This window comes from Athene noctua, chromosome 4, assembly GCF_965140245.1.
Source record: "Athene noctua chromosome 4, bAthNoc1.hap1.1, whole genome shotgun sequence".
Lineage (NCBI taxonomy): Eukaryota > Metazoa > Chordata > Aves > Strigiformes > Strigidae > Athene > Athene noctua.
The window spans coordinates 58,655,920-58,681,816 of NC_134040.1; the positions used below are offsets into that span (position 1 = coordinate 58,655,920).

At 41.3% G+C, this 25,897-nt stretch overlaps 1 protein-coding gene across 8 annotated transcripts in view; it reads right to left on the reverse strand.

Annotated features, from left to right (window-relative positions):
* Positions 1-19,393, reverse strand: part of NPNT (nephronectin) — a 54,472-nt gene extending 35,079 nt beyond the window's left edge. For 5 of the 8 annotated variants that reach the window (XM_074905495.1, XM_074905492.1, XM_074905488.1 and 2 more), the window contains exons 1-3: positions 19,138-19,393; positions 17,583-17,683; positions 1,279-1,371 (exon numbers count right to left, since the gene is read on the reverse strand). In XM_074905495.1, coding sequence (XP_074761596.1) covers positions 1,279-1,371; positions 17,583-17,683; positions 19,138-19,208 — 265 coding nt within the window. In that variant the 5' untranslated portion in view covers positions 19,209-19,393. Of the gene's footprint in view, positions 1-1,278; positions 1,372-9,489; positions 9,541-17,582; positions 17,684-19,137 lie in introns of all 8 variants that reach the window. The other 3 variants (XM_074905493.1, XM_074905491.1, XM_074905487.1) reach the window with 1 other exon arrangement.
* Positions 19,394-25,897: the final 6,504 nt, after the last annotated feature.

The window sequence follows — 25,897 nt, forward strand, 5'->3', positions numbered from 1 at the left end:
CTCACATCTGCCATGGCAACTTCGCCACCAATACCATTCAAGAACATTTGATCAATACTGCCTAATATGCTTCTTTTAATCATTTATCACCACTTTTTTTTTCCTTCCTTAGCATTTAGTGGAAAGCAGATAGTTGAGATTAAGACTGCTGCCTCCAGCAATTTGCATAGCATTCTTTTGATATTGTTAAAGGTATTAGTACAAATAAAAACTGTTACATATACATGTAACAACCATTAATGCACTGCATTGTTTTCTAAAAAAGTTCCAGACTGACCAAAACAGGTGTAGAATAATAAAATTCTAACAACCCATCCTTTAAAATGTCAGCCGGAGTAAAGGAAAAAGGAGACAGGCTAATCTGAGAGATGACAGAATAAATTAAGCTTAAAACAAAACTGATAAATACAACTTTCATTTACACACCAGTTTGGGAAGGATTAATAAATCTAAAAATAAATACGTATCTATTTTTAAATAAAATAATTCACTCTAAAATCAACATGTCAAAAGAAGGTTAGCAAACATCAAGGTACATTTCTGAACAACATAGTTCTGAATCTCACAGTTTTCTACCATACTTTTTCAGCACTCTCAGAAAATGTTTGAATTTTTTCTGTAGGCTGAGACAACTGGAAAAGAAGACAGTCTTACTGAGATATCTTTGTATGTGAACATGTCTTAGGCATCAAAATCTAATAAATCATGTACTACAATTCTGTTTATACTCTATGATCTTTATACCATTACATGTTTGGAGATAATTTTTGGCAAAAATAGCACAATGAAACTCTATTGATAATTCAGTAAGAGAACCTTTACATTTCCAACTATTACATATGCACTACAATTTATTCCTACCTAGCTAGTTCAGGATTAGAAACACAAAAATGAGAATGCATGAATATTTTTTTAAATTGAATATTATATTAATATCCAAATCTGAAAATTGTGACTTTATGAAATAACATTCCTGACCACAAGATTAAAGTAATTTGATTCAGATTCAGGAGAGCATGTAAATGCATCCTTTACATTAAACTCACTGATTTCATCTCAATGAAAGCAATTTTTTCCCTGTGTTATCCCACTGATTATATCATTCTCTCTACAAACATCAGTCCCAATATCAGAATAGCTACTGCAGTAACAGACTTGGTATATGAGTTCACTACCCTATAAATGCAGGTGACACGCACAGTATTTGTGAAGAGAGGGATTAACAATACTTCGTCAATTTCATGAAGAAATGATCTTTCTTGGACTTCACTTTCTTACCTTGGTTGCAGGTTTTTCCAGTGTATCCTGGGTGGCACTTACACTTATTTGGCCCAACACATTCACCATGTTTGCATCCTGGCTGGCATATAGCTGTAAATAGAGGAATACTCATTATCCTTCCACTTCAGTCATGGCTGACAGCGCTTTACTTTGAAACATAGCAACAACCTAACAAATAGTACCATTTATGTACTTCCCTTCAGCATCATTATATTCCTCAAATATCACTGTTCAAAGATCAGGTGCACTTCCAAAAATAGCCACCACCCCTATACATGTAGGAAGAGTGAGATACTTAATAGTAGTCTTTGCACAACATTACACTGTGCTGTTTCTGGGATATTAAACCCATTCAGTACCTAATCAGGAAGCAGGCAATGGGCCTTCACTTGCTCTATGTATGTATGTACTATGATTCATGTCATTAAATTTGGTAAATCTGGAATATGCCCCAGCTATACAGAAAATGCATACTCCAATATCATAGGTGACAAACAAAGCCATAGCAGTAGCACAGATCCCCACATTCACCATTTTCCTCTATAAGGCAACACTCTTTACTCCCTTATTAAGCAATGTTTTGCCTGAATCTCTCCCTTTTGGGTATTTGGATTCTGGCATGGGAATTACTTTTTTTGTTGTTCTTTTGGAGGGAAAAAGGACTGAGTAGAAGCAAAAGCAACATCAACTGTAATATGCTGCTTTATCACTGCACTCATCCAAGTCACTTCTACTCAGAAAATTTCAAGCATTTATTACCCAACCTGTGGTACAGATATAGTCTCAGAATGTAAAGTTATGGTGTATTCTGCTTCCAGAGTCAAATTTGCCAGGTAATTTCTAATTCTCCAAATGGAGTATAAATACAGAGCTAAAAGAAATACTATCTAGGAAGAAATTTTTTGGTATCGCTCTCAATATAACACAAATAAAATTCATAAAACAAACTTTAAAAACTTCAATAATAAAACAATTGCTTCTTAAGAAATAAAACAATAATAAAACATTGCTTCTTAAGAAATATAAGAATTCATGCACAAACGTATTTTTACTGGTGTAGGATTAGCTAACTTCATAACAGGAATATTCTCAGAGGGTAACAAATCCTGCATAACTCTGGAAACCCTTTTACAGCTGAAAATTTAAAATAATATTTCCAAGTCTTTTTTATTAGTAACATCTTTCTATTACTAAACATACTGTTTCAACCTACTGGAAAAATGAAGTATTTACTATGCTTTAAAATACAGTTTATCATTATATGACAAAATGCAGATGCAAAATTCTGGTGAGCTTACTGTTTAAGCAACATGGACACAAATTAGACAGAAATCAGAGGGTGGCATAACTTGAATACCCTGTAATCAGGATTTACTATTTACCCTGGCTTTAAGTTCATTTTCTAAACTAACCGTATCTTTCGGAATTTGCAGAGTAACTAACAAGATCCAGCTGTAATATTAATTAATCGGACAACAGGCTGTATCATAAAACTTGATGTATTAAGGATGTATTTTAACAAAAATCTGTCAGAATGCATTCAGAAATGTAGCTTGCATTCTAGCCAAGATGTTCAACAGGGTTGAATTAAACAAAATTGAAACAGACACAAGAGATTAGTTTTGGTTATGGATGAACTATGCAAACACATCTCTTATGTTCTAAAATCTTTTCCATACGATTCAAATAATCCAAAATCAGCAATTCCCACAAATGCATTCACAGAAGCAATTGTTAGTATAGAAAGAGTTTGCTTCAGTTTTAGGACTGCATTTGCCCTTTATTATCAGAACACTTTTTGTTTAAATGTTATATATGTATAGATATGGCCAGTGATATGCCCTGAGAACATAAAACTTTGTTTTCCATCTACAGCACTGCTCTTGATAGATCTTCCTAACATGATGGTACAGTCTCTTTATGAAAACTGTCTTAAGAAATATCTTAAAAGGCAACAGAGACATGTTTCTAGTTAATGAAATTTTTTTTTTTTTTTCCAGTAAACACTGTCAAAAGACAAAGAAAAGGGATTCAGGTTCAGAAGTGTTAGGAAAAGGGACTGCTTAGACTACTAAAAAGGTATGTTTCAAAAAGTAGGCCCTTGGGTAATGGACAGATTTGACTGAAGAGCAACTGATACATCATGAAAAACTTCTAGAACATTGTACCTGAAAACAATTAATTCTTTTTTAATCATTATGGTCATAAACAGAAAAAAAATATCTTCTTTGTGTAAAAGCTCATTTAGACACTGAGACTCATATTCCTGACATCACAGACCCAAGTCTAATTAGAGGTGATGGCGGCAAAACAGACTATGACGACCAACATCATGACTTTGAAGTCACTGGGCAAAAAGAAAAAGTTGTGATCTAAACTACAGCAGAGAAACAGAAATTACTATAAATATGTTTTTGAAAGCTTCCATGAAATTTCAGTGGCACTTTCAAGAAAATCCATATTGTGGAGTGGGATTCAGTTACATAATAATTAATAATTACTCTTTAAAAAACACAAAGCATCATGACATCAACTTGCTGCGAAGTGTTACAGTTGAGAAACTGAACCTGTGGCTATGTTAGTTTAGCTGATTTAAAAGTCTTGGACATTCCCTCAGTTGCAGATTGTAAATTAGCAGCAACTCAGATAAAGGAAGAAACCATCTCATACTTAAAGATGAAAAGTCTTATAAAATTTGGTAATGAGATGTTCATTTCATTTAGAAATGAAAATGTTCCTCTAATTCAGAACGCCAAATACGTTTCTATTAGGAAATCAGATGTTTTGCTTAATTCTCTGTTAACCAAGTAGGTCAGATATCATATCAGAACAAAAACCATGTATTAGCATATGTTTAAAACAAATAATATACAATGGTCTACAGATATGAAACATGTAACAGCCCATGTTATTAAATCTAGCAATCGGATCTATGGGATCTTCAAGACACCATCTAGTCCAAAACATCCCAGTAAACTCAGCACCATATGATGCGGTATTTAATATCTTGTATGACATACAGGTGGGTAATTCCTGTTCTTGTCTACCTCCTAGTCTCAAGATATAATTAAGAAATCCACTTAAGTTACATGACAGATATCTCTCTTGTTTTGAAAAGTCTCACTTAAAGGACATCTCAGCCCCACAGCCGTCTACAGCTCAAGAGTCTCTACTACCACAGGGGCAGTTTCCTAATGATTAGCAAACCACTATCCATTATTTTTCTCCCTATTAAACAGGCATTTGAAACCTATGTTTGCTGCCAAACACTGTACTTGAAGAAATCCTGTTTATTCTGTGCACTTTGGTTACTTAAGTATTATGCATCTTATTTATACACAGCTACTGAAATTCAATACAACCTTACAACTGAAGAATTTCTATACACAAGAGAAGCACTTTGCAGTAAGCTTAGCAACATCTGTAGCTCTGCCAACACCACTGACACATCCCACAGCATTTCCTATCGGGAATCAAGCCACCCTCACCAAGCAACTTGTACATACTCCCATTCACTCAAACAGGATTTGCACAGTGCTCAGGACATAAGAAGGAGACGGTGTCCAGTCCAGCCTGCACACCTGGCTGGGGTTCCACCAGCAACATCTATACGCCCTTCGCTCCGACCTCTACCAGAGTCACCAGGCCCAGGGGGGGTGTTGTGGCTCAGGCTCTGCCATCTGCACCCTGCCAATACTCCCTTTTCCAGAGGAGGAGCTGCCCCTGCACAGCAGCACATACACAATCACTGACTCCCGAAGAGCTCCATTTGAACGTGGCCAATGGTGAGATTCAAGTATAAAAATAAGCTTGAGCCTGACTTTCAGCATTTCTTTTAATAGAAGACAATTATTTCAGCTGTATGAGTCTAGGCATACACTATGTATGCTGATGTAACTGGGTTTTTTCTTTGAATTTTCTACTCAATTTCTTACAAAATTCTGGATAGGATAGGATGGGATGGGATGGGGATAGAGATAGGGATAGAATATTTCAGTTGCTCTTCCCACACACAAACACATAGAGCTTACCCATTTTTTTAATTAGACTCATAAGTAGTGGGGAATAAAGCCTCCTAACTAATATTCATTGCATCTTGACAATTGAAAATCTCCCCACAACTGACCACAAGAACCAACACAACACCATTTCCCTCCGATCAACTCACATTTGCAATGACTGAAGTCAGTCATGTCCATGGACTTCAGTCTGCTACGCAAGAAGGAAATGTAGACAGTGGAGAGTTACACCAGGCTGAGAAAGTCACTCTCTTACACATTCAAGGCAATGAAGGCCAGAAGGTAAGAGTCTGAAAAGGTTGCCAAAGAGAAGCAAAAACTTCCTACTTTTTATAATGGTGCTTGTTTAAAAAGAAGATAGAAGTACACTTGTATAAGACAAGCGCCACTAAAAAAAAGATTGCTAACTCATTGTTGAATCAGTATCAACAATGACCTACCATTTCTCAAAAAATTCCTCTCTGAAAGCATTTAAACTGGCACTCCCATCACATAGTAATATGGACTGAGACAGAAATAAATCTCCTAAACACAGCTATTTTCATCTTTAGTCAATTGCTGATTATTTATCTAGGCCATAGAATAAAACTACAATTAAACTTTCCATTTCATTTTGTTGCCTAATACATAAAAGAGATATCAGTAAATAAACTCTGGTCTCATGATTATTCCTTGCAGTTTGATCATTTTTTATTCTTTTTTTGGGCCAGATGTGAAGGCTTACTCCGTCTCAGTTCTCACCGACTTCAATGGAGTCAAGAAGGTATCCTAAAGCCTTTTATTTGGCCGTAAATCTAACGCAGTACCTATTTTAAAGGTTGGCAAGAACTACCTTTTCCTCCAAAATAAGGTGATAAATACCACATTTTAAGTTTCACTTGAACTTCAGTACAAATTAAACTTTCTGTAAAAATAACACAAGGAATTGAAACATGAATGAGTGGTTTGGGTTTAGGGTTGGGAACTTTTTTCAAGTGTGAGCAAGAGGGAGAAAGAATTTCTGGTGAAATGCATGTGCTGTTAAGCACATGTTATGCTCACATAAAAGCCAGAAGCCACCAATCTTCCCAGCTACTATTAGCTACTGGTAGTGTCTGAGCATGACTCAATCATTCTGAATTATTATTTTTTAATTGTTGCATAAATACTATAAATGAAAAACACAATCAATTCATTAGAGGTCTATAATGTTGGGGGAGTTAATTTTAATCTGTATTTTCTCCCTGCACACAGTTGCCTCAGAAGTGCTTTGGAAGTCCCCTCTCAGGTTTTGTCAGTTCCTCTGCACTACACTGTCCACCTTTTGAAGGTACCACATGCCGTCCCCCCTATTTCTTCTCACATAGAATTTTAATGTTAATCATTTATTTCTTGATTACCAAATACTGTTCGGTGGAATCCTAACCAGACAGTTGCACTGCCTGGTTCCTACCTGTCTAACTACTCTTTGTGGCTAGCAATGGAAATCCCTGATCTTTCTTAGTGGAGTATCACTACCAGTTTAATTCTTCTTTGGTTTTACAAAGTTTCATCAAAACAGCCTTGAGTAGAATTCTGTGCATAATTCTTAAATTCTTTTTCTCTGCTTTGCCTCTTAATTTCTGTTCCTTAATACTTATTTCTTATTCCTTGAATTTTCTTTCTTGCATGATGCCCACAAGATGGTTTCATTGACAGAAGTTGCCCTCAAAGTCTTTAATTGCTCTTTCTGCGTCTCTCAACAAAAATCTGCCTCAAAATGCCAGACTGCAGATGTCCAACCTGTCCTTGAACTTCTATTTTCACCTCTCTGAAGTCTAAAAATACTCATAATAATACCTGCATCTGAAAGAAATGATGTTGACCATCTGCCTGAACAGCCTTGTTTCTGTCCTGTCTTCCCAAATAACACATATACCCTTATTTATTCTGACTCTAAATCCCAGCTCCTTAAAATTCAGTTTGCAAAAACACAGAAAGTAATTTGTGCATCAGCCTAGAGATGTTTACATACTATTCAGCTTCACAAACCTTTATTGGATCCTCTTACACTGCTGAATGCAGAACAGGCTTCCAATCTTAAAATCGCTACTTATGTTCCCCCAGTGCCAACTTTATAACAGGACTTGCATGTTGGTGAAACAAGATTTCCTCTAAACTTAATCCTTCATCTGAAACTGGCTTGCTTTTTCTTGTGGGGCTAACAGACTACAACCTCAAGTTCTATACTTCTCCTCCCCAGAGACAGCTTCAGCTCATGTCTGCCTCTATTTACTTTTTGCAATTCTTTGCAAATTATGCAATTGCATAAGGACAAGCTAAGAAAAATAAATCTCCCTTATTCACAGTAATTTCAATCTAGGATCCCAAAGGTATGAGCTAATTTGTAAAATAAATCACTGCGGCTCTTTCAGAGTTACATATTTCTTTTTTGTTCAACTACATACAAACGCAGGAGAATGCATAAAGCTTAACCTGCCACACAGTTACCAGCAGGTGGTAAAAACATTCATACCCATAACTCACAGTACAGAATTACTTCTGAAAAAGTAACTTTGCTTCCCAAATAAGTGTATCAGCAGTCACAACATATGTCTGCAGAACTTAATAAGCCTGACTAGGGCAACTGGGTATTAATTTTCAGATCATTTCATACGCAAAACATTCCTGTGCTTTTTGAAAAATAATAAGGGTCCTTGACCAACTTCTGTAACTAGAGACTGATAATATCAGATAAAACAGTAGTATCTAATGCCTGAATATTTTTTCACAAATTACTTGTGCTTATTTGTAACATTCATGATAACAAATGTCAAAACGCATGCTTAAACTTCTATCTAAAACATACTGGTCCATTAAGTAAGCGGCTCCTAATTTTTCATGCACAACTACTACATTTGCCTGGGTAAATCAGTTACTCAGTTTGCACATACGATTCTGGTAACAGCACATTAACATGACAAACTGCAACCAGTGTGGGCTGTTGATTGCAGCGAATTCTTTGCTTGGGTATGACTGCTGCCAAATGTGTTTCTAAACTGCATGGACAAATCCAGACCCTGGTTCATGAATGCCTTGCTATTCAGAACAGCACTTAAAAGTATGCATAATTTAAGCATGGGTAACACTGAAATCAATGGGATTTAATGAAGTCAGTGAAAGTTAATCTAATGCTTATGCACTTAAATAGTCTTTTTAAAAATCAGTAAAAATTTGATCTAGCACAATGCAAAATTAGAAAGGCAAGAATTATTTCAGGTTTTGTCAATCTTTCCATGTTTGCATTTCAAGCGGCTCATAATTGCTTAAAGAATGGTGCTCTATCATCTCAAATGCCTGTTGTTACCTGAGTCTTTCTGTGTGTCTACTGAATTCCAGCAGGCACAAGCAGACTATGATGAGTGTCTCTAGGTGTGGTGGCAGAAAACAAACTGGATCCTATCGCTATTTTATTTATTAGAATATAACGCCCACTGGTTTCAGCAGAGTAACGTCTGCATCACAGTAACAAAGCTGACTTTCAGGGACAGATGAACACCTGATTGCTTCGCCCCTCTTTCTAAAGACTGGTACTCCCGCCACAGGGATAGGTAAACAAGACACAGCAATTCCTAAGCACCAGCAGCCCTGGGTACCAATGAAAGCCAGTATTGATTTCATTTCACTCTAACATGCCTGGTTGCACACTGCTGTAGACCAAGGGCTGTAAAGTTTCCCTGTTGTGGGAATGACAACCTGTAGTGGAGGTGCAAAGCAGGCAACGGGGGACAATAAGTGCTTCAGCCATCCCAAACTAACCTCCCACTGCACACAATTCAATGCTGTGAAAGCAAATTAGGCCTCCTAGGTCTGACAGCTTGTAAATACGATGCTGGGAGTATAAACAATTTGCAGAAAGGAAAAAATATTTCCCAGAGCTTGAGGGTAAAATAAAGAAAATGGAAAAGAACGAAAAGGGAAAAGTGCAATAGTTTAGAAAATATGTATCTCATCAGATAGGTGACGGATAAAACAGCCCTGTTAATTTCCTTCCCCCCTCATCTTCCCCAGACCAAATGTTTAAAATAAATAAATAAATTTTTTTTAAAAAGAGAGCATCTACATCTTCTTGTCACAGTATTATAGTGTTCATGTAAACTTACGACTTAGAGGCCGTAACTCATAAGTCATAACCTTGCCAAAATTATTTCAATAAATATGTTCAGCTAACCTTTGGGCTGGCACCTTAGGCTGGCTATTCTCTGCCTTAAGACGTAGAAAGCTGCAAAACAAATATCCAAAAAAAGAAATTCCAGCTTTTTTTTTTCCTGTAAGGAGGATGGGCTTGGCTGGGGTTTTTATCAACTTGTTACATTCCTGGAGACTTACACACATTCAACATTCAGAGCTTTTCTGAAATAAAAAAAAATTCTGGTACACATTTAAAAATGGAAATACCTTACAACAGTATTTCATTATGAGATTTAACAAACACATTCTGATACATAGGAGTAATTAAACGTAATGACGTGATGCTATTCTTATTCAATCAAATAAGGAGCTACATCATGTTTCATATGGTACATAGTTGTAAAAATGCTCATGTTTCAAGGTTTAGGTTCAATGTTTCCATCAACAGAACATAAATGCTTTTCTTAAAGAGACAGTATCCTTTCATTTAAATATAGGTATATATTTTTAATGCTGCGTCTCCGCAGAGCAAACATAAAGGGTTAGCATCTGGATGTTAATTTGAGAGTAATTAAAATTACACCCATTTATAAGTATCTGAACATCTGCAATCAATAAACATGCTGGCATATAAATTTACTGGTCTTTTTTATAATGTTTAAATTTTGAATGTCATCTAAATTAAAACTAATGCTTAGAGATCTTTTCAGCTCTTACTACCATATGAAACTAGATACGCTACAAAAGTTAAGATGGAAACACAGATTTATGTTTCAGGCTTATTTTAAATCAATTTATTTGCCAATAAAATTAACGTTGGCAGCACAGCTTGTTAGGCTACATAGCCTTATTATAAAAGACTAGGACTTAAGCAACAGCAGCTCTTTGTATTTTAAGTAGTATATGACCAACACTTAAGAGTTTGCTATGACTGCAACTTACACTGGTTTAAATTAGTTTTAACCAGAAAGTCCCTTAGCATTTGTTACAGTGCAGGGAGGCTCCCCAAGTTCTTGCTGTGCTTTCAGAGAAGCTCCAAATACAAATATACTACAGTCATAAATGGTCAGATCAAGTTACTGTTGAGATTTCCAAGGGAAAAGCTGGACTACAAAACTATTATTCTATGTATGAAGTGCTGGAGGGATGCAATGCGCAAGTGGAAAAGGATACTGTATCTTTAACATAGTAAAGTCGTAACTGCTTTAAAAGCATAAAGCTTCTAAACTGAAAAAAAACCCCAACCAACTGAATAAAAATAGCAAAACCTCAATTTTTTTTTCTTGCATAGCAGTATTAAAGCGGTATTGCAATTCTGTATAAAATGTCTTTTCTTTGAAAAGTACCAGGGATGCACAAAAATGGTCATTTTGTAAGAAGCAGACATGCTGCATATCAGTATTAATTAAACATTGTCAACATGATGCATTAATACAGACTGTGTTCTTGCAACCCCAGATACAGTAACAAAACTTCTCTTGACTTGAAGAAAGTTTCTGCTAGTGAGTCAGCCTCCTGGAAGCCAGTTATTGGCTCATTATTGACAAAATTATGGTTTTATTTTTGTGCATCTTGGACAATACAGAATTGCCATTTCCACTGAAAGAATTGTTACATGCAAGAAACAGAAGTCCTAAACAGCTTATGGCCTCTTCTCCCATTGATGTGTAAGGTGATTTATATGTGTAAACTCCCATCAGCATGATCATTGGTTATACAAAATCTCCTTCTAGGCATCAATGAGAGCACAGCCACCTCTTACCCACACCTCCCACCACTTTGCATCTCTGTAGATAGATTGCACAGTACAGATGCACAGTCTTTAAGCTCAGTAGGAGAGAAGCAGCAGCATAGACACTGTAAGTTTCTTAACAACTGTTGTAAGAAGGCAGCAGCATGCACAGTTCCCAGCAAAGCATTTGGTTATGCCTGCATCCCCTACATCAGCTTGTACAAGTTCCCCTCTCTCTCCTGCAGGTCCTCCTAAGAACAGTAAGCTTTCTACTAGGTTTGACTAAATCTAAATGCTAACCTGACATCCTTCAATTAACATTGTTTTAATGATGCAGTGCTAAGGGGAAGTGTAAACTGATGGCTTGACATACTTTTACGAATGGGCTATTCTACTGTATACCTTCTTGATTGCTGGGTCCCTAAGCTTTTAGGCCAGTTGTCATGGTTTTAGCCTAAGGTGGTGGGAAACTACTTTGCTGACCTATTCTGGTTTTGCTCCCTAGGTAGAACACTCAGAACAGGAAGATAAGCAGATGGAGTTACAACAGATGGATGCTCTGAAAGAGCACACTCATCTTCACTACCCCTTCTCAAGACAGGCTTTATAGACTTTGTCATTGATTAAGGAGAATTCAACATTGAAATGAGTGAAGTAATCAAATAACATCATCACTTGTAAAATCCACATTCAGTGGGATTTTATTCCTGTTAAGCATCTCTTGTTGGTCAAACCTTCTGTCCACCAGACAAAAATCTGAGTACCCTCTGCTGACTCCAACAATCGTGCAGACTCCGGCCAACAGAGGAGCTGACAGTAGATCTGCATCCTTTTACAGAAGCTGCAGATCCAACCTTCTATTTTGTTCATATGCGAACACAGCAAAAGGAATAATTTTTGCCATCACCTCTAGCAAAGGAGTTGTCCAAACTGTAATCCAGAATAAGAATTCAAGCCTGTTTACATTGCTTTTCTTTTTTAAAAAAAATAATCTTGCTTAACTTTTTAAACTTATGTTAAAGTAGTATCTCTTTCTACAGCTCTTGGCTGCTAAACTGCAGCCGAAATCTTGAAGCAAAAGGCAGACTACACCTTTAGTGTACCTTGACTACATATAACTAGCATACAAATCAATTACAAACAGACATGCAGCCAAGTACAAAGCAGGTGTATTTTGTTCTTGAAAGACACACACATTTTTATAGCTTTTGAAAGAGCTACAGAGATATTTGTGAGCCAGCTAAAAGCAAGGCAGGTAGACCATTAGTTCTAAGAATAACTTTTTGGGACCCAAGATGGATTAGTGGCAAAAATGTTCACAAAGCACTATTTTTCAGATAACCCCTAGTATGGCCTATTGGAAACTGAAGGGAAGAACTTCCACGTCCATACTGGAGAATAAAAAGCCTCACACTACTTCTCACATAAGTCTACACAAAATAAGTGCATTTCTTATGCCACATTTTAGTTTTCTGATGGGCTAACCAGGTTCCAGAGCTCAGTATGTGAGTATATAGTCACTGCTGATTTCTGTACACCAGATTATCAGGAAGGGTCAGTCAGCAGCAGTTCCAAGGATTTTCCTCCGCTGCTTGGCCTACCTCTGACCTAGCAGAGACACCGAGACAAAGCCCAGATTATCCTTTGCTTGAGAAACACTCAGGAAGACAATTATCCCTGCAGAATACTGTCACAATGATCATATTAGGGAGATGAGATGACAGGCTTCAGCAGGTCTCCTAGACTACAGTAGCTAGAATACAGGAATGGACACAACTGTTTTCTCTTCTGTAGTTGACATTTCTCACCCAGCCCAAAGAACTGAGCTCCAGCCCTACCACTGCTAGAAATTCTCTTCCCCCAGGCATTTCAAACCATGAAAATTAATGCTGAATACCACGTTAAAAAAAAAAAAAAAATTTGAATCAACTTCATAAGGCAAATTTTTTCCGTTGGCACACAGAAAAGTGAAAGTGTGCAAGATGCATGCAATGATGCATGCCTCAACTTGGTTTTCCCTGTATGCTTTAAAAACCATTGAATGGGTTTTGAGCTAGGACAACACATTCAGTATCACAGTTGCCGAGTGTAGCCTTACAATGCAAAAAGAGCTATGAATTAAAAATGTAGTTGCTATCTCCTCTCACCAAAAACACTCTATCACAGGAAGTCAAAACTCCCTACTCTGAGAGAAGAAATCCAGAAGAAATTCTTTCTGCTCTCACTTTTGCTCTGGGTTATAGTTTTGCTGTGTACACAATAACACATAAAAATGCAAGACAACAGCACTATTTTTACACACATCTCATCAGGTACTTTATCAACATACCACTTTTCACAGAAGTAGGCTTTTGTATGATTATTCCCACTTAGAGCTACTACTCCAACTACTACTTATTAAGGTACAGGTAAATCCCACAGGCTGGGTAACAACATGCAACTTCTTTGCTAATTTCAACAGGAATATTACTGGTGCTGTGGGTCCATCAGTGTAAAGGATCAACTCCACCGATGATGAGGTTACTTCACATGAACTAAGAGTTGTTGCTTAAACATTTCTGCTGCATCCAAATTAGCCTTTTTACACACCAGGTTTAACTAATAAGCTAATAGACCTGGTTTATATACCAGATCAAAACCTCAGAAAAGCGACTTAGTTATGTTAGTGATGGAATATAGTCACAGTTCTAAATCTAGATTAGGCCACTAAATAAGTGTGGATGGATTTTCAGTTTAGAAGGACAAAGAAACGCCAGTGCATTTGAGTTACGTGTGTTCAGCACCTTTGAAAATATGGTTATATTTCTATCAATCTCAAAATGGATCTAGTTGCCTAAACATAAACCTCACTTTGGTGCTCATAAACTGCAAGAAAGAAAAAAAGTCCAACCCGTTTCAAAGTTTTCAATTATTTCAGTAGGAGGGGCACCTTCTAAGTACATTTGCTGGAATTGGAAAGGGCATTTGGGAAGACAATTTCATGTCACTGAAGAGAGACTATTTCTACTCTCTGAGTTGTTACAACTGACACAGGTTTTGGAAGCAAGTTTACAGACAGATCAGACCTATATGCACATCCTTATATGTACTAGTCTTAATCAGCGTAATTTATTAATAAGAGTCAGAGGATGTTTTAAAGGAAGTGTGTGAATTAAAGGAGGGCTGGATTTCAACTTCTTCCTACATGTTTGTAAAAGCAAAACTGAGTTATGCTGACTTGCGTTACGAAGCAGCAGTAAGCACAATTATGTTCTATGTGCACTCTATTGTCAATCAAAGGGACATAAAAGGAATGACTCCACATTTCACCAAAGCTAGTTTAGCTAACACAGTTTCCATTTGCAACTGTATGGCTGGATTACCGATGGAAGATCAGGAGCACTGAGTTACCGCTTGTCAGCTGTGCCGCACTCCTACCCTGTTAGCACTGACATAGACAGGCTTAAACCATTACCCTAAATCACACAGTTTGTTTAAACAAGCACATTTTTTTCTCAATAGCTATGGGCAGAAGTCACGCCCAAACGTGTTAAGTGGAATAGCTCAGCTGGACAGCAGAAAATGTATCCAGGTCTGTCAGCGATCACTTTCCCATGGCTCACCATGGTTCAGAGATCTCTGTAAATGGAGACAACTGTATCATGATTTGGAGCCTATATTCTTGCTACGTTCTGGCTCCAGCATGGCTCTCACCTTACATTTGTTGTTAGAAAGATAAATTCAGAGGTAATTAGTGCCTACATAGTAAATTATGCATGAGTAAGCAGGTGAGAGTCCAAAGGTGCTGTAGCATTTGCAGGCATACCAAGGATGGCTCAAACTAGTTTGAGAAAACCAGTTCAATCTCACTAATAAAGAGCTCAGCATTATTGCATGAATATTTACAGCTTGATTTTTGGACTCATTTGTAAAGTGGGTCTCACTACTAACTTTTAACCCTGACTCTATACTTGCTTTCATTGTGCAAACACAATTTCTTCTAAAAATTACAAAGAAAATGTACACCTAGTAGCAAAAGTCTGACATGTATTTATGCCACTCATTTCAGGGATGGAAATAAGAGGTTTGCCTTTCTCCAAAGAGAAAGCAGGAGAAATAATTGTGTATTTGGCTTTTTGGAAATTTCTCAGCAATATCCCTTTGTACAGCAAAACCCCAAGTTTTCCTTTGAGGCCAGGAATGCTGTTTTCTGTGCCAGGTTAATCCTTCATACTGAATGCCACATTCCCAAGGTGGAGGGTTGACTACAGTTTTTCTGTTTGGCTGCAAACACTAGAAAGATTCACTTTCATTTTGTGTAATCTCCCACTCTCTGATATGACTGGAATTTTCACCACCCACAACTGGGGCAGATTTTCTTGCTTTATTTTGCTAAAAATTTGGCTCCCACTTAAAAAAAAGAGGAGGTGGTGCTAAGTTTTTAAATAAGGTCTTCACCCAAATATCTGTGACTCTTCTGAAGCAGCAGTTCAAGAATTATTAGTACCTGGTGTGGGAAAAAAAGGGGGGAAAAATGCATTTAGACACCAAAGTGATAATTGTATTCTTTGGAAAGTCTGGTCCCAACTACTGGAGATGACCACATAAAATCCATCTCTGCACTTCTTGGAAATGTCCATAGAGAACAAATCTGTGAATAATGGACTAAAATTCAGTGGAAGGCAGTGAGAATTCACCTAGCTTTAGCCTTAAAAGAAGACCATTTATGGCATCTGAAAAAGATGGCACTACAAATGACCTTACTGACAAAATTCAGAGTAAAAAATAAAAAATACTTTCTGTGTAGTATTATTTTTGACTCATTTTCAACTTTCACTTATGAATCTTTTGACAGCACCACTTTATGCTATTCCTGTCTCCCGAGATCATAAAAATGCAACCCCAAATCAGACTTGGTAATAGTAAGAAACTGACTTCCACCTAGACATAAGCTGCTATTTATGGTCACAACACAGGAGATGACTTGTCTAAGAAAAGGGCCACAGTGAAGCACTTTTAGTGTTTGAGGTTTTCTCGTTTTGTTTTTGGTTGATTTTTCTTAAACAACGTGAATTATTGATACTTGCCAGTTAAGGCTTCGTAGCCTCAAACATTTAAATCTCAATGATTTTCAAATAAAATTGCATTATGAAAGAAGGACATAGATTCTATCATCTCTGGAGTAGCCTCAATCAACCTATTTCACATTCACCTTCCTTCTCAATAAACATTCAGCTTAAGGGAAAGACTACTTGTTACTAGTTAGAGCCCTAAAAATCAAAATGATTCATGGTATGGCTTGAGAGGTATCAGGCTGATAACTCTGTAACAAAAAACAGTATCAGGGAAGTTATATTAAGTTCCAGAAGTACTTTCTATAGCTTATTTACCAGTCATTTTACATACTATTAAACATTGTGGGCTTTTAACACGCTTGGGAAAGAATAAGCCTGTCTTGCTGTTTACACATTTGAACAAAACCTTTGCTGGGAGTCTATAGTTGCATTGCTAATGCTATTTCTATATTTTTCTTAATATTTGCCACCTACAGCCACAGCCCTGCAGACTAAGCAACTTACAGTATTTAATACCTGGTTTACTTTTAGAATGGCTTATCAGAAAATTATCTAGTTTACAAATATTTGTATTTTAATTTTTAAAAATGAGTAACAGTATTTATAGATTCACTCCTGCAAAAACTTAGGGGATATCACTCATGTATGCACTGTTAGAAACATGAGTGAGTGTTTCCAATATCAAAGGCTGTAATTTTAACAAGCTGAGGTCTCTATGACACTCCTAACAACTTCTACACAGTGCTAGCTGCCACCACAGAATACATTTTGAAGATGTAGTTAATGATGCTTATCTACTTGGTTATCCTGCAATATCAAAGATTCTAGATAGATGTGGGAATCTCAGAGAAGTTTCTCTCCATGTGTGACCCACTAAAAGGATGCTGTCAGGCAGATTTATTCCCTTAGTTTGGGGTTACTGAAAGAATGTTTGAACTTAATACTAACTGGAACATTTCCGTCGACTTTCTAAGAGAAATACCAATAATTTGGGTTTCCTTCTTGGATGCAAATATTCTCAGCCTGCAGGGCTTGTAACATGACACAGTATAGTGTTATGTCAGGCTATTAGACCAGAGCATGAAATGAAGTGGAAACCAAACAGAAATTCCCAAATGCTCATTGCCCTAACTAAAGTCTACCTTACTTGATTGCAATCATTTTTAGCCCTGTTAATAATAGACAGAATTTTAATGTGACAACATCCTTCTAAGTAAGTCAGACTCACACGTGCAAAAGCCTACGCCTTGCATTGTAAGAATGTGTGTGAACATGTGAAAGATGTGACTAGGTGCGTACAAGCCTTTTCTACAAGTGACTAGAAGCCCCAGCAGCAATGATACTCACGTTGGCATTGTCCCCAAGACAATCGGGCCCAGCCCCAGCAGCAGTCAATTCTACTTCCAAATCGACACAGTCCTGTGGAGGAGATTATTTGTCTGGGCCACCTGAACAAGACAGTTCAAAAAAATCTGGTGAAACATTCTGAAAGTAGATAAAATTATTCAAGATTAAGAAAAACGAAAGACAAAGACCAGCAAAAACCTCTCTTGCATGGAGACACATATCTTTTTTTTTTCTTTTATTAGTAACTGCTCTAAGCTGAGTCTAGGATATTTCTATCATTAATACTTTGTTCAGTTCAGAAAATGTAAATGACTATAGGTGAAGAGGGAAAAAGATAATTAGCGAAACTTTATTAAAGCCTGAAAAAACTGACATGCTTTGCAATGTGCTCAGTGCTGCCACTCCCAGGCTAGTATTGAATAATTACAGAAGTTGGAAACAGAATTTATTAGCGTGGAATAAACCGGCATCATAAAGTTTCAGCATTGGGTTATTTCACAGTATATGGCCAAATTTTTTCACTAAAACATTAAAGGGGAAAAAAAATCAAAACGAAAGCTTCCTGAACTGTTAAACAGAAATTAAATACAGAGAGCTGTAGTCTTCCCTTGTTCCAAGGAAAAAGATACCACAGTCTCAAGCAATTACAAAACATCGACATAAATCGTTAATGTTTTTTTAATGAGAAGCTGAAATCATCTGAACGTTGCATTTGAACAAATCCTAAGAAGAAATCCTTGGAGAGGGGATCACGCTGGCCGATTTACAGGCAGACAGAACAGTCGCTCCGGGCAGCCCGCTCCTTGCAGCCCCCACGAAGGGTTCCCCAAGTCGCCGCCCAGCCGCTCACTACACCTGACACGGCTCAGCACAACCACGAGGCACACGCTCTCCGAGCACTCGTCTTCACCTTGATTCATGTTAAAACTTGAGTTGCAATCTTCACCGTATTCTGTTTCAAGCGCCTCGAGGCGTCAATAAATTAATTTTATTTTTACAGCACGCGAAGTGCTTTGTTTTTAATTCTTGCAGGACGCAACCCTGCCAGAGCAATAAACTTTTTACACCGAAGCCCGCACCGAGCTCGCCGAGCAATGCCCGGCACTCGCTTAGTGCGGGCCAAGGCCGGCGGGACGGGGCCCAGCGAGCCCGTCCGGAGAGCCCCGGGAGCGGCACCGGCTGGCAGCGGGTCCCGCCGCGCCGCGGGGGCCGGGCCCCTCAGCCGCCCGCCCGGGCCCCCGGGCACCTCAGCTCGGCTGGCGGGGGCGAGAGAGACAATCCCGCTGAGGGCTGCGGCCGCCCCCCCCTCGCCGGGAGGCAGCCCCGGGGGCCGGTAACGAGCCCCCCGCCGCCATTTCGCGCCCCGGCGGTCCGGTGGCAGTTAGGAGCCCGCGGGCCGTTACAGGTGCCGAAGCCCCCCGCCCGCCCGCCCGGGGCCAGCCCGGGCTCCCTCCGTTCTCCCCGCGGAGGCTCCGACCCGCCCGAGGAAACGCCGACTGCCCCGCGCGGCCGGCCCCCGACCACCGCCGCTCCCCCAGCGGAAGCCGGCGCCTACCTTCTGTCAAACTCTCCGGCCGCCCCTAGGGAGAGGCAGGACGCCAGGAGCAGCCGCAGGGAGAGCTCCATGGCCGGCGGGGCTCTCCCGCCGCGGCGGCCCGGGGTGGGCAGCGGCGGCCGAGGCGCTCCCCACACCGCCGGGCTGGAAAGCGGGCTGCGGGGCGGCGGAGGGGGCAGGTCCGGCTGCCGCCGAGGCCGGCTGCGCTGCCACAGCTCCGGAGCGGCGGCGAGCCCCTCGCCCTCTGCCCGCCCGCCTCGCTGCCGGGCGGGGGAGGCGCTGGGCGGGGAGCGGCAGCGCCGCCCGTCCCCGGCAGAGGCGCCCGCGGCCGGGCCGCCCGCCCGCCTCCCCGCCCGGGGGCACCTGGCGGCCCGCGGACCGGACCGGGTGGAGGGGCCCGGGGGAAGGAGCCCCAACTCCTCCTCACAGGGGCCGAGCGAGACAAAAACCGCAGTCTGAGGACAGGGAGAAGGGCGCGCTTTGTTTTTATAAACTATTCCAGCTTGGATCTCATGAAGTAGCATGGCCACCCACTCCTCTGTGCCAGCAAAGCCCACATTGGCCTTCTTTTGCCAGCCAAACTTCCCCCAGAATACAAGTTTTCGTGCATGTGTTTTTTCTGGCTCAAACATCCTATTAATAGCTCTCAGATGTTGGCAGGTGTGACATAAGGTGTCTCAGCCCTTGTCCAGAAGAAAAAAGTGACAAGTTTAAATATTACCCACACAGCATGTAACGACATCCTAGCACCGCTACCAACAGCGACTCTGCGCTCCACATTAACGTGCTCAAATACAGCAGTTATTTTTGTTCTGTTTCTATGATCTACAGCTCTTGGGATTTACCAAGGGACACTTCTAATAACAGCCTGTCACCAATTTCAGGTCAGAGCTGCCATGAGATCCCTCTGATTATGGACAGATGGGGCCAACAACTTGGACTAGGCTGCAGCATTGGTTTTGATTTGAGCCTAAATAAAGGCTAAAGCTCATCAGCTGTTCTTACAAGGGTCTGGCTGCAGCTTAGAAGCAGAAAACAAAGATCTTCTGGGCTGTGCCATAATACAAAGCCAAACCCCTTTAGGGAGAATTTGGATGCCAAATACGATTTCAGGCTTTAGATTTGAGCTGGTAGTTACGTACAAAACATTTTCCACCTTCAAAACGCTTCACAGATAATTCAAGCAACAATACACAAATCTAACTACTTTTTACATAAAATACAAATTGTGCCAGGGACACTTCAAAAAATTACACCCTTCCCCAGAGTGGTTTTACTGCTCGAGTTTGCAGCAGAAAGCCCCTTCCAACATTCTTTCCCCTCTTTTTGTGACCTTTTCAGGAGTGTGTGTTCCCCATGGTATGCTTTTTGTCCACAGACTCAACCCAGCGCTTTTCAGACACAGAGAAAAAACAACTGTGAAAGCTACAAGGTGATGACTCTGCAAGGTGCTCATTACCTATGCTTAGACAATAAGCAAGCCCCCTTACAGGGCTCTGACAGATATAAAAACTGCACTGAGGACCAAACCTGGTTCCTTTCATTCACATGAGAAGCTCATAGCTACACAGTGAAGACAACAACATGGTGGCATTTGAGAAAGAAAGGAGAGCATCTAGCTCGGATTAGATTCTTGTTGAAATATAGAACTGATTTCCAGCTCTTGACTGATTACTTTTTTTTTTTTTTCCCACTTGGATGTACGATATGTGATAACAGACAGCACAGAATTAAGTCACTGTCAAGATTTTATGGGCAAAAGGGGAGAAATCCTCTTTGTGAAACCACAGGGACTTCTTTCTGGTAACAGCATCTGCCTGCATCTCTCCAGCTTGTAGGAAAAAAAGCATCCACAAATTACACTACCATCAAGTCCAGGACAGGTGCCAAAAGCAACATTTGAACGACTAGGGCAACCTGACACTTTCGCTCTAATGTCCAGAGGGAGATTCCATAAAATCAATTCTTTTCATGCAATGCTGCACAGTGGTACTTATGTACACAGCAACTTTAAAGCACACACTACTTTAAAGCATACTCACAAATGATAGTAAGGTCATTCAATCTCTCCAGACTGCACCCAGTATTTAACATTTCCTCAGCAGCCTGTTTGGCACTCTTGTATGTTAATACTAGTGTGTTGGTCAGACATGGTGCCTACTCCAATTAAGATTGTCTGCTCTTGGTTAACTTCTGCTGCCTTTACAATTTGTTTTGGAATATCAGCCTGAAAAAACAGTTAACCAGCCACTGAAAGATCACATACTGCACTTCCATACCCATCAATGAGACTGAACATCCAGTTGTTTATGAACTCATCTATTTTGACAATGCTTTATCAATGCCAGTGGAATTTTCTTAATGAGTTTGTTTCTCATATCCAGAACCCTAGAAGGATTACTGGGTGAGCTGGCAAAGAATCAAATCTCTTGACAAGTTAAAGGTGTATAAAGCTGTCTTCCATACCACACTGCTGTGTGGGCATGCATCAAGGTCAATATATAGAAGATGGAAATGGAGTTGTTGTTGGAAGTATTACCAGAAGCACTTCCATGCCTTATGTTAGTGAAGCGGTATGAAAGCTTGACAAATGTCAAAGCCATAAGGTGAGCTGACCTGATGTTCAGCAAGACATTATCAATAAAAGTCCAGCAGCTGTGCATCAAGCACTCGGATGACTAGCACATACCCAGCTATCAAGCAGAGTATGAAGTGGAGCATGGACAAAAGAACAAGTGTCCAAGGAAGCTTTTTCAAAGATACTTGGCTGAGTGCAACATGATAAGTCAAGTTTTTAGCTACAAATTAGCAACAGTGAAGTAGAAACACAGAGGAAGACATAGTATTTTGAACAGCAATGCTGTGTCCTTGTGTATTAAAAAGTCAAACCGCATGCAGCAATTGCAAATAGGAATGTAAATTTTGCCTGAAAAGGTGTTTATTTTATGCAAGCATAGGGACCCCTCCCACCATGCTTATCTTCCTCTTCTCCATTCCCCCATAAAGACCTTTATGTACCTTGTACCAAAGAAGCCACACTATGAGCCCTGATCCTTTTCTCACTTTCAGTCTCATGGATATATTGACCTCAGGTCGAGATCCTTCTAAGAAAATCAAGGCCCTAAGCTTGTTAAGATACTCTATGTTGAGAGCAAAGGAAGAGTTTAAAATACTTGCAGTTACCTCTGCCACTAGAGAGCCCATTAGGTTCTAATTTCCCAGGTGATGAAGCCCTAGGTATATATTCTATTGCTGTATTCTACACCGTAAGTGAATAAAGGCATATCTGACTACACACAAAACTGAATTTTGGTGATAAGGTGTGCAGGTTTTAAGCCTGCCGGGGATGGAGAGCACGTTGCCGTTGCCCCTCCCCCACCTGCGGCCGGTCGGGCTGGAAGTTAGGCACAAACCCGGGCTAATTTAATACAACAGAGTGATAGAACAATCTGAACAACAACAGTAGCAACGATAATAACAATAAACAGCAATAACAGTGAACAAGACAAAAGATATACAGACAAATACCGCTAAATGGTCAAGGAGCAAGCCTGCCACGTGTATGGCAAAACCCCAAACCAGAAGCGAAAGTAAAAAGGCTCCACCCCTGGACCTGACGTCAGCATGGTATGAATAACCCGGCTGGAGATCCCTTCCCCCTCTCTCTCTGCTGGGGAAAAACTTGACTCTATCCTAGCTGAATCAAGACATAATCCACCCCTTTATTCTATACCATCTGCGTCATGTCCAGGTGCCATCTAGCAGTTAACAATAGCAAAGTAATAATTTACATAGGCACAGCATAATTCACGGCATGTTCTCACCCAGAATCAAGTCCCCCTGTGGTACGCATCGGACCTCTCCATTGTCCTGCATCACCCACCAGGTGCACCCAGGTCCTTGGGCAAAAGCAATCCCGTGGATGGGTTTGCCTTTGCCTTTGCCTGGCGCAGGACTAAACCAGACCATTTTCCCCAATATATTCCTCATGCGCACCACAGGGACTTTATCCCCATCTACAGCACGTGGAGGTTTCGACTGAGCTGGGCTAGCTCGACGGGCAGATCCTCTTGTGTTGACTAGCCAGGTGGCCTTTGCTAGATGCATGTCCCAGTCTTTGAGGGTCCCACCTCCCAACGCTTTCAATGTGGTTTTTAACAGTCCATTGTAGCGCTCGATCTTCCCAGAGGCTGGTGCGTGGTAGGGGATATGGTAGACCCACTCAATGCCGTGTTCTTCTGCCCAGGCACTTATGAGGTTGTTTCGGAAGTGGGTCCCGTTGTCTGACTCAATTCTCTCTGGGGTGCCGTGTCGCCACAGGACTTGGGTTTCAAGGCCCAGGATGGTGTTCTGGGCAAGCTTCAAGCCATCCAGTGGTTACTTCCACCATTGTGAGCACGTGGCGCTTCCTGTGGCGGGTCTGTGGCAGTGTGATGTAGTCGATCTGCCAGGCCTCTCCATATCTATATTTCAGCCATCGCTCTCCATTTCTCTGGGGCTTCACCCGCTTGGCATGTTTGATTGTAGCACATGTCTCACATCCGTGGATGATCTCTGCAGTGGTGTCAATAGTAAGGTCCACCCCTCGATCTCGAGCCCACCTGTATGTTGCATCTCTACCTTGGTGGCCCAAAGTCTCGTGGGCCCACTGGGCTATGAACAGTTCGCCTTTGCGCTGCCAGTCCAAGTCCACCTGAGCCACTCTAATCTTAGCAGCTTGGTCTGCCTGCTGGTTGTGTCGATGTTCATCAGTGGCCCGACTCTTGGGTACATGGGCATCCACATGGCGCACCTTCACAACGAGGTTTTCCACACGGGCTGCAATGTCCTGCCATACTTCAGCGGCCCAGACGGTTTTACCCTTACGTTGCCAGTTGTTCTGCTTCCATTGCTGCAGCCATTTCCACAGGGTATTCGCCACTGCCCACGAGTCAGTGTAGAGGTAGAGCCTTGGCCACTTTTCCCGCTCAGCAATATCCAAAGCCAGCTGAACGGCTTTCACCTCTGCGAACTGGCTGGATTCACCCTGTCCCTCAGCAGCTTCAGTGACCCGTCATGTAGGACTCCATACAGCAACCTTCCATCATTGATGTTTTCCCACAATGCGACAAGACCCATCAGTGAACAGAGCATATCACTTCTCCTCATCAGCAGCTCGTTATATGGTGGGGGCTCCGTAGCACGTGTCACCTCCTGTTCTGGTGACATCCCGGAATCTTTGCTCTCTGACCAATTCGTAATCACCTCTAGTATCCCTGGGCGGCTGGGGTTCCCTATTCGAGCCCATTGTGTTATCAATGCAACCCATTTACTCCATGTGGCATCAGTTGCATGATGCGTGGAGGAGGCCTTTCCTTTGAACATCCACCCCAGCACCGACAGTCGGGGTGCCAGGAGGAGCTGTGTTTCAGTGCCGGCCACTTCTGAGGCAGCCCAAACTCCTTTGTACGCTGCCAGTATCTCCATCTCAGTTGGTGTGTAATTAGCTTCAGAACCTTTGTATCCCTGGCTCCAAAAGCCTAGAGGTCGGCCTCAGGTTTCCCCAGGTGCTCTCTGCCAGAGGCTCCAGGTAGGGCCATCTTCCCCAGCTGCGGTGTAGAGCATGTTCTTAACCTCCTGCCCTTCCCGGACTGGCCCGAGGGCTACTGCCTGGGCAATCTCCTGTTTAATTTGTTCAAAGGATTGTTGTTGCTCAGGGCCCCATTCAAAATCGTTCTTCTTATGGGTTACGTGGTAGAGAGGGCTCACAATCAGGCTGTAGTTGGGGATGTGCATCCTCCAGAACCCCACAGCGCCCAGGAAAGACTGAGTCTCCTTCTTAGAGGTTGGTGGGGCCATGGCTGTTATTTTGTTTGTCACCTCCATTGGGATGTGGCGACGCCCATCTTCCATTTTATCCCTAGGAACTGAATTTCCCTTGCAGGCCCCTTAACTTTCTTTTGCTTAATGGCAAATCCGGCCTTCAGGAGGATCTCAATGATTTTCTTCCCTTTCTCAAAGACTTCCTCGGCTGTGTCCCCCCATACAATGATGTCATTAATGTACTGCAGGTGTTCTGGGGCCCCACCTTTCTCCAGTGCAGTATGGACCAGTCCATGGCAAATGGTGGAGCTCTGGTTCCACCCCTGGGGCAATCGATTCCAGGTGTACTGGATGCCTCTCCAAGTGAACGCAAACTGTGGCCTGCACTCTGGCGCTATCGGAATGGAGAAGAACGCGTTAGCAATGTCAATTGTGGCGTACCACTTGGCTGCCTTCGACTCCAGTTCATACTGGAGCTCTAGCATGTCCGGCACTGCAGCACTCATTGCTGGTGTAACTTCATTCAGGCCACGGTAGTCCACAGTTAGCCTCCATTCGCCATTAGGCTTTCTCACTGGCCATATAGGACTGTTGAAGGGTGAGTGAGTTTTGCTGATCACCTTCTGGCTTTCTAGTTGACGGATCAGCTGATGGATGGAGACCAGGGAATCTCGGTTGGTGCGGTACTGCCGCCAGTGCACCGTCCTGGTAGCAATTGGCACTCGCTGCTCCTCAACCTTAAGCCACCCCACCACTGAGGGATCCTCTGAGAGGCCAGGTAAGGTGGACAACTGTTCAACCTCCTCCAGGGCAGCTACACCAAAAGCCCCCTGGTACCCTTTTGGGTCTTTGAAGTACCCTCTCCTGAGGTAGTCTATGCCCAGGATGCACGGGGCATCTGGGCCAGTCACAATGGGGTGCTTATGCCAGTCCCTCCCAGTCAGGCTCACTTCAGCTT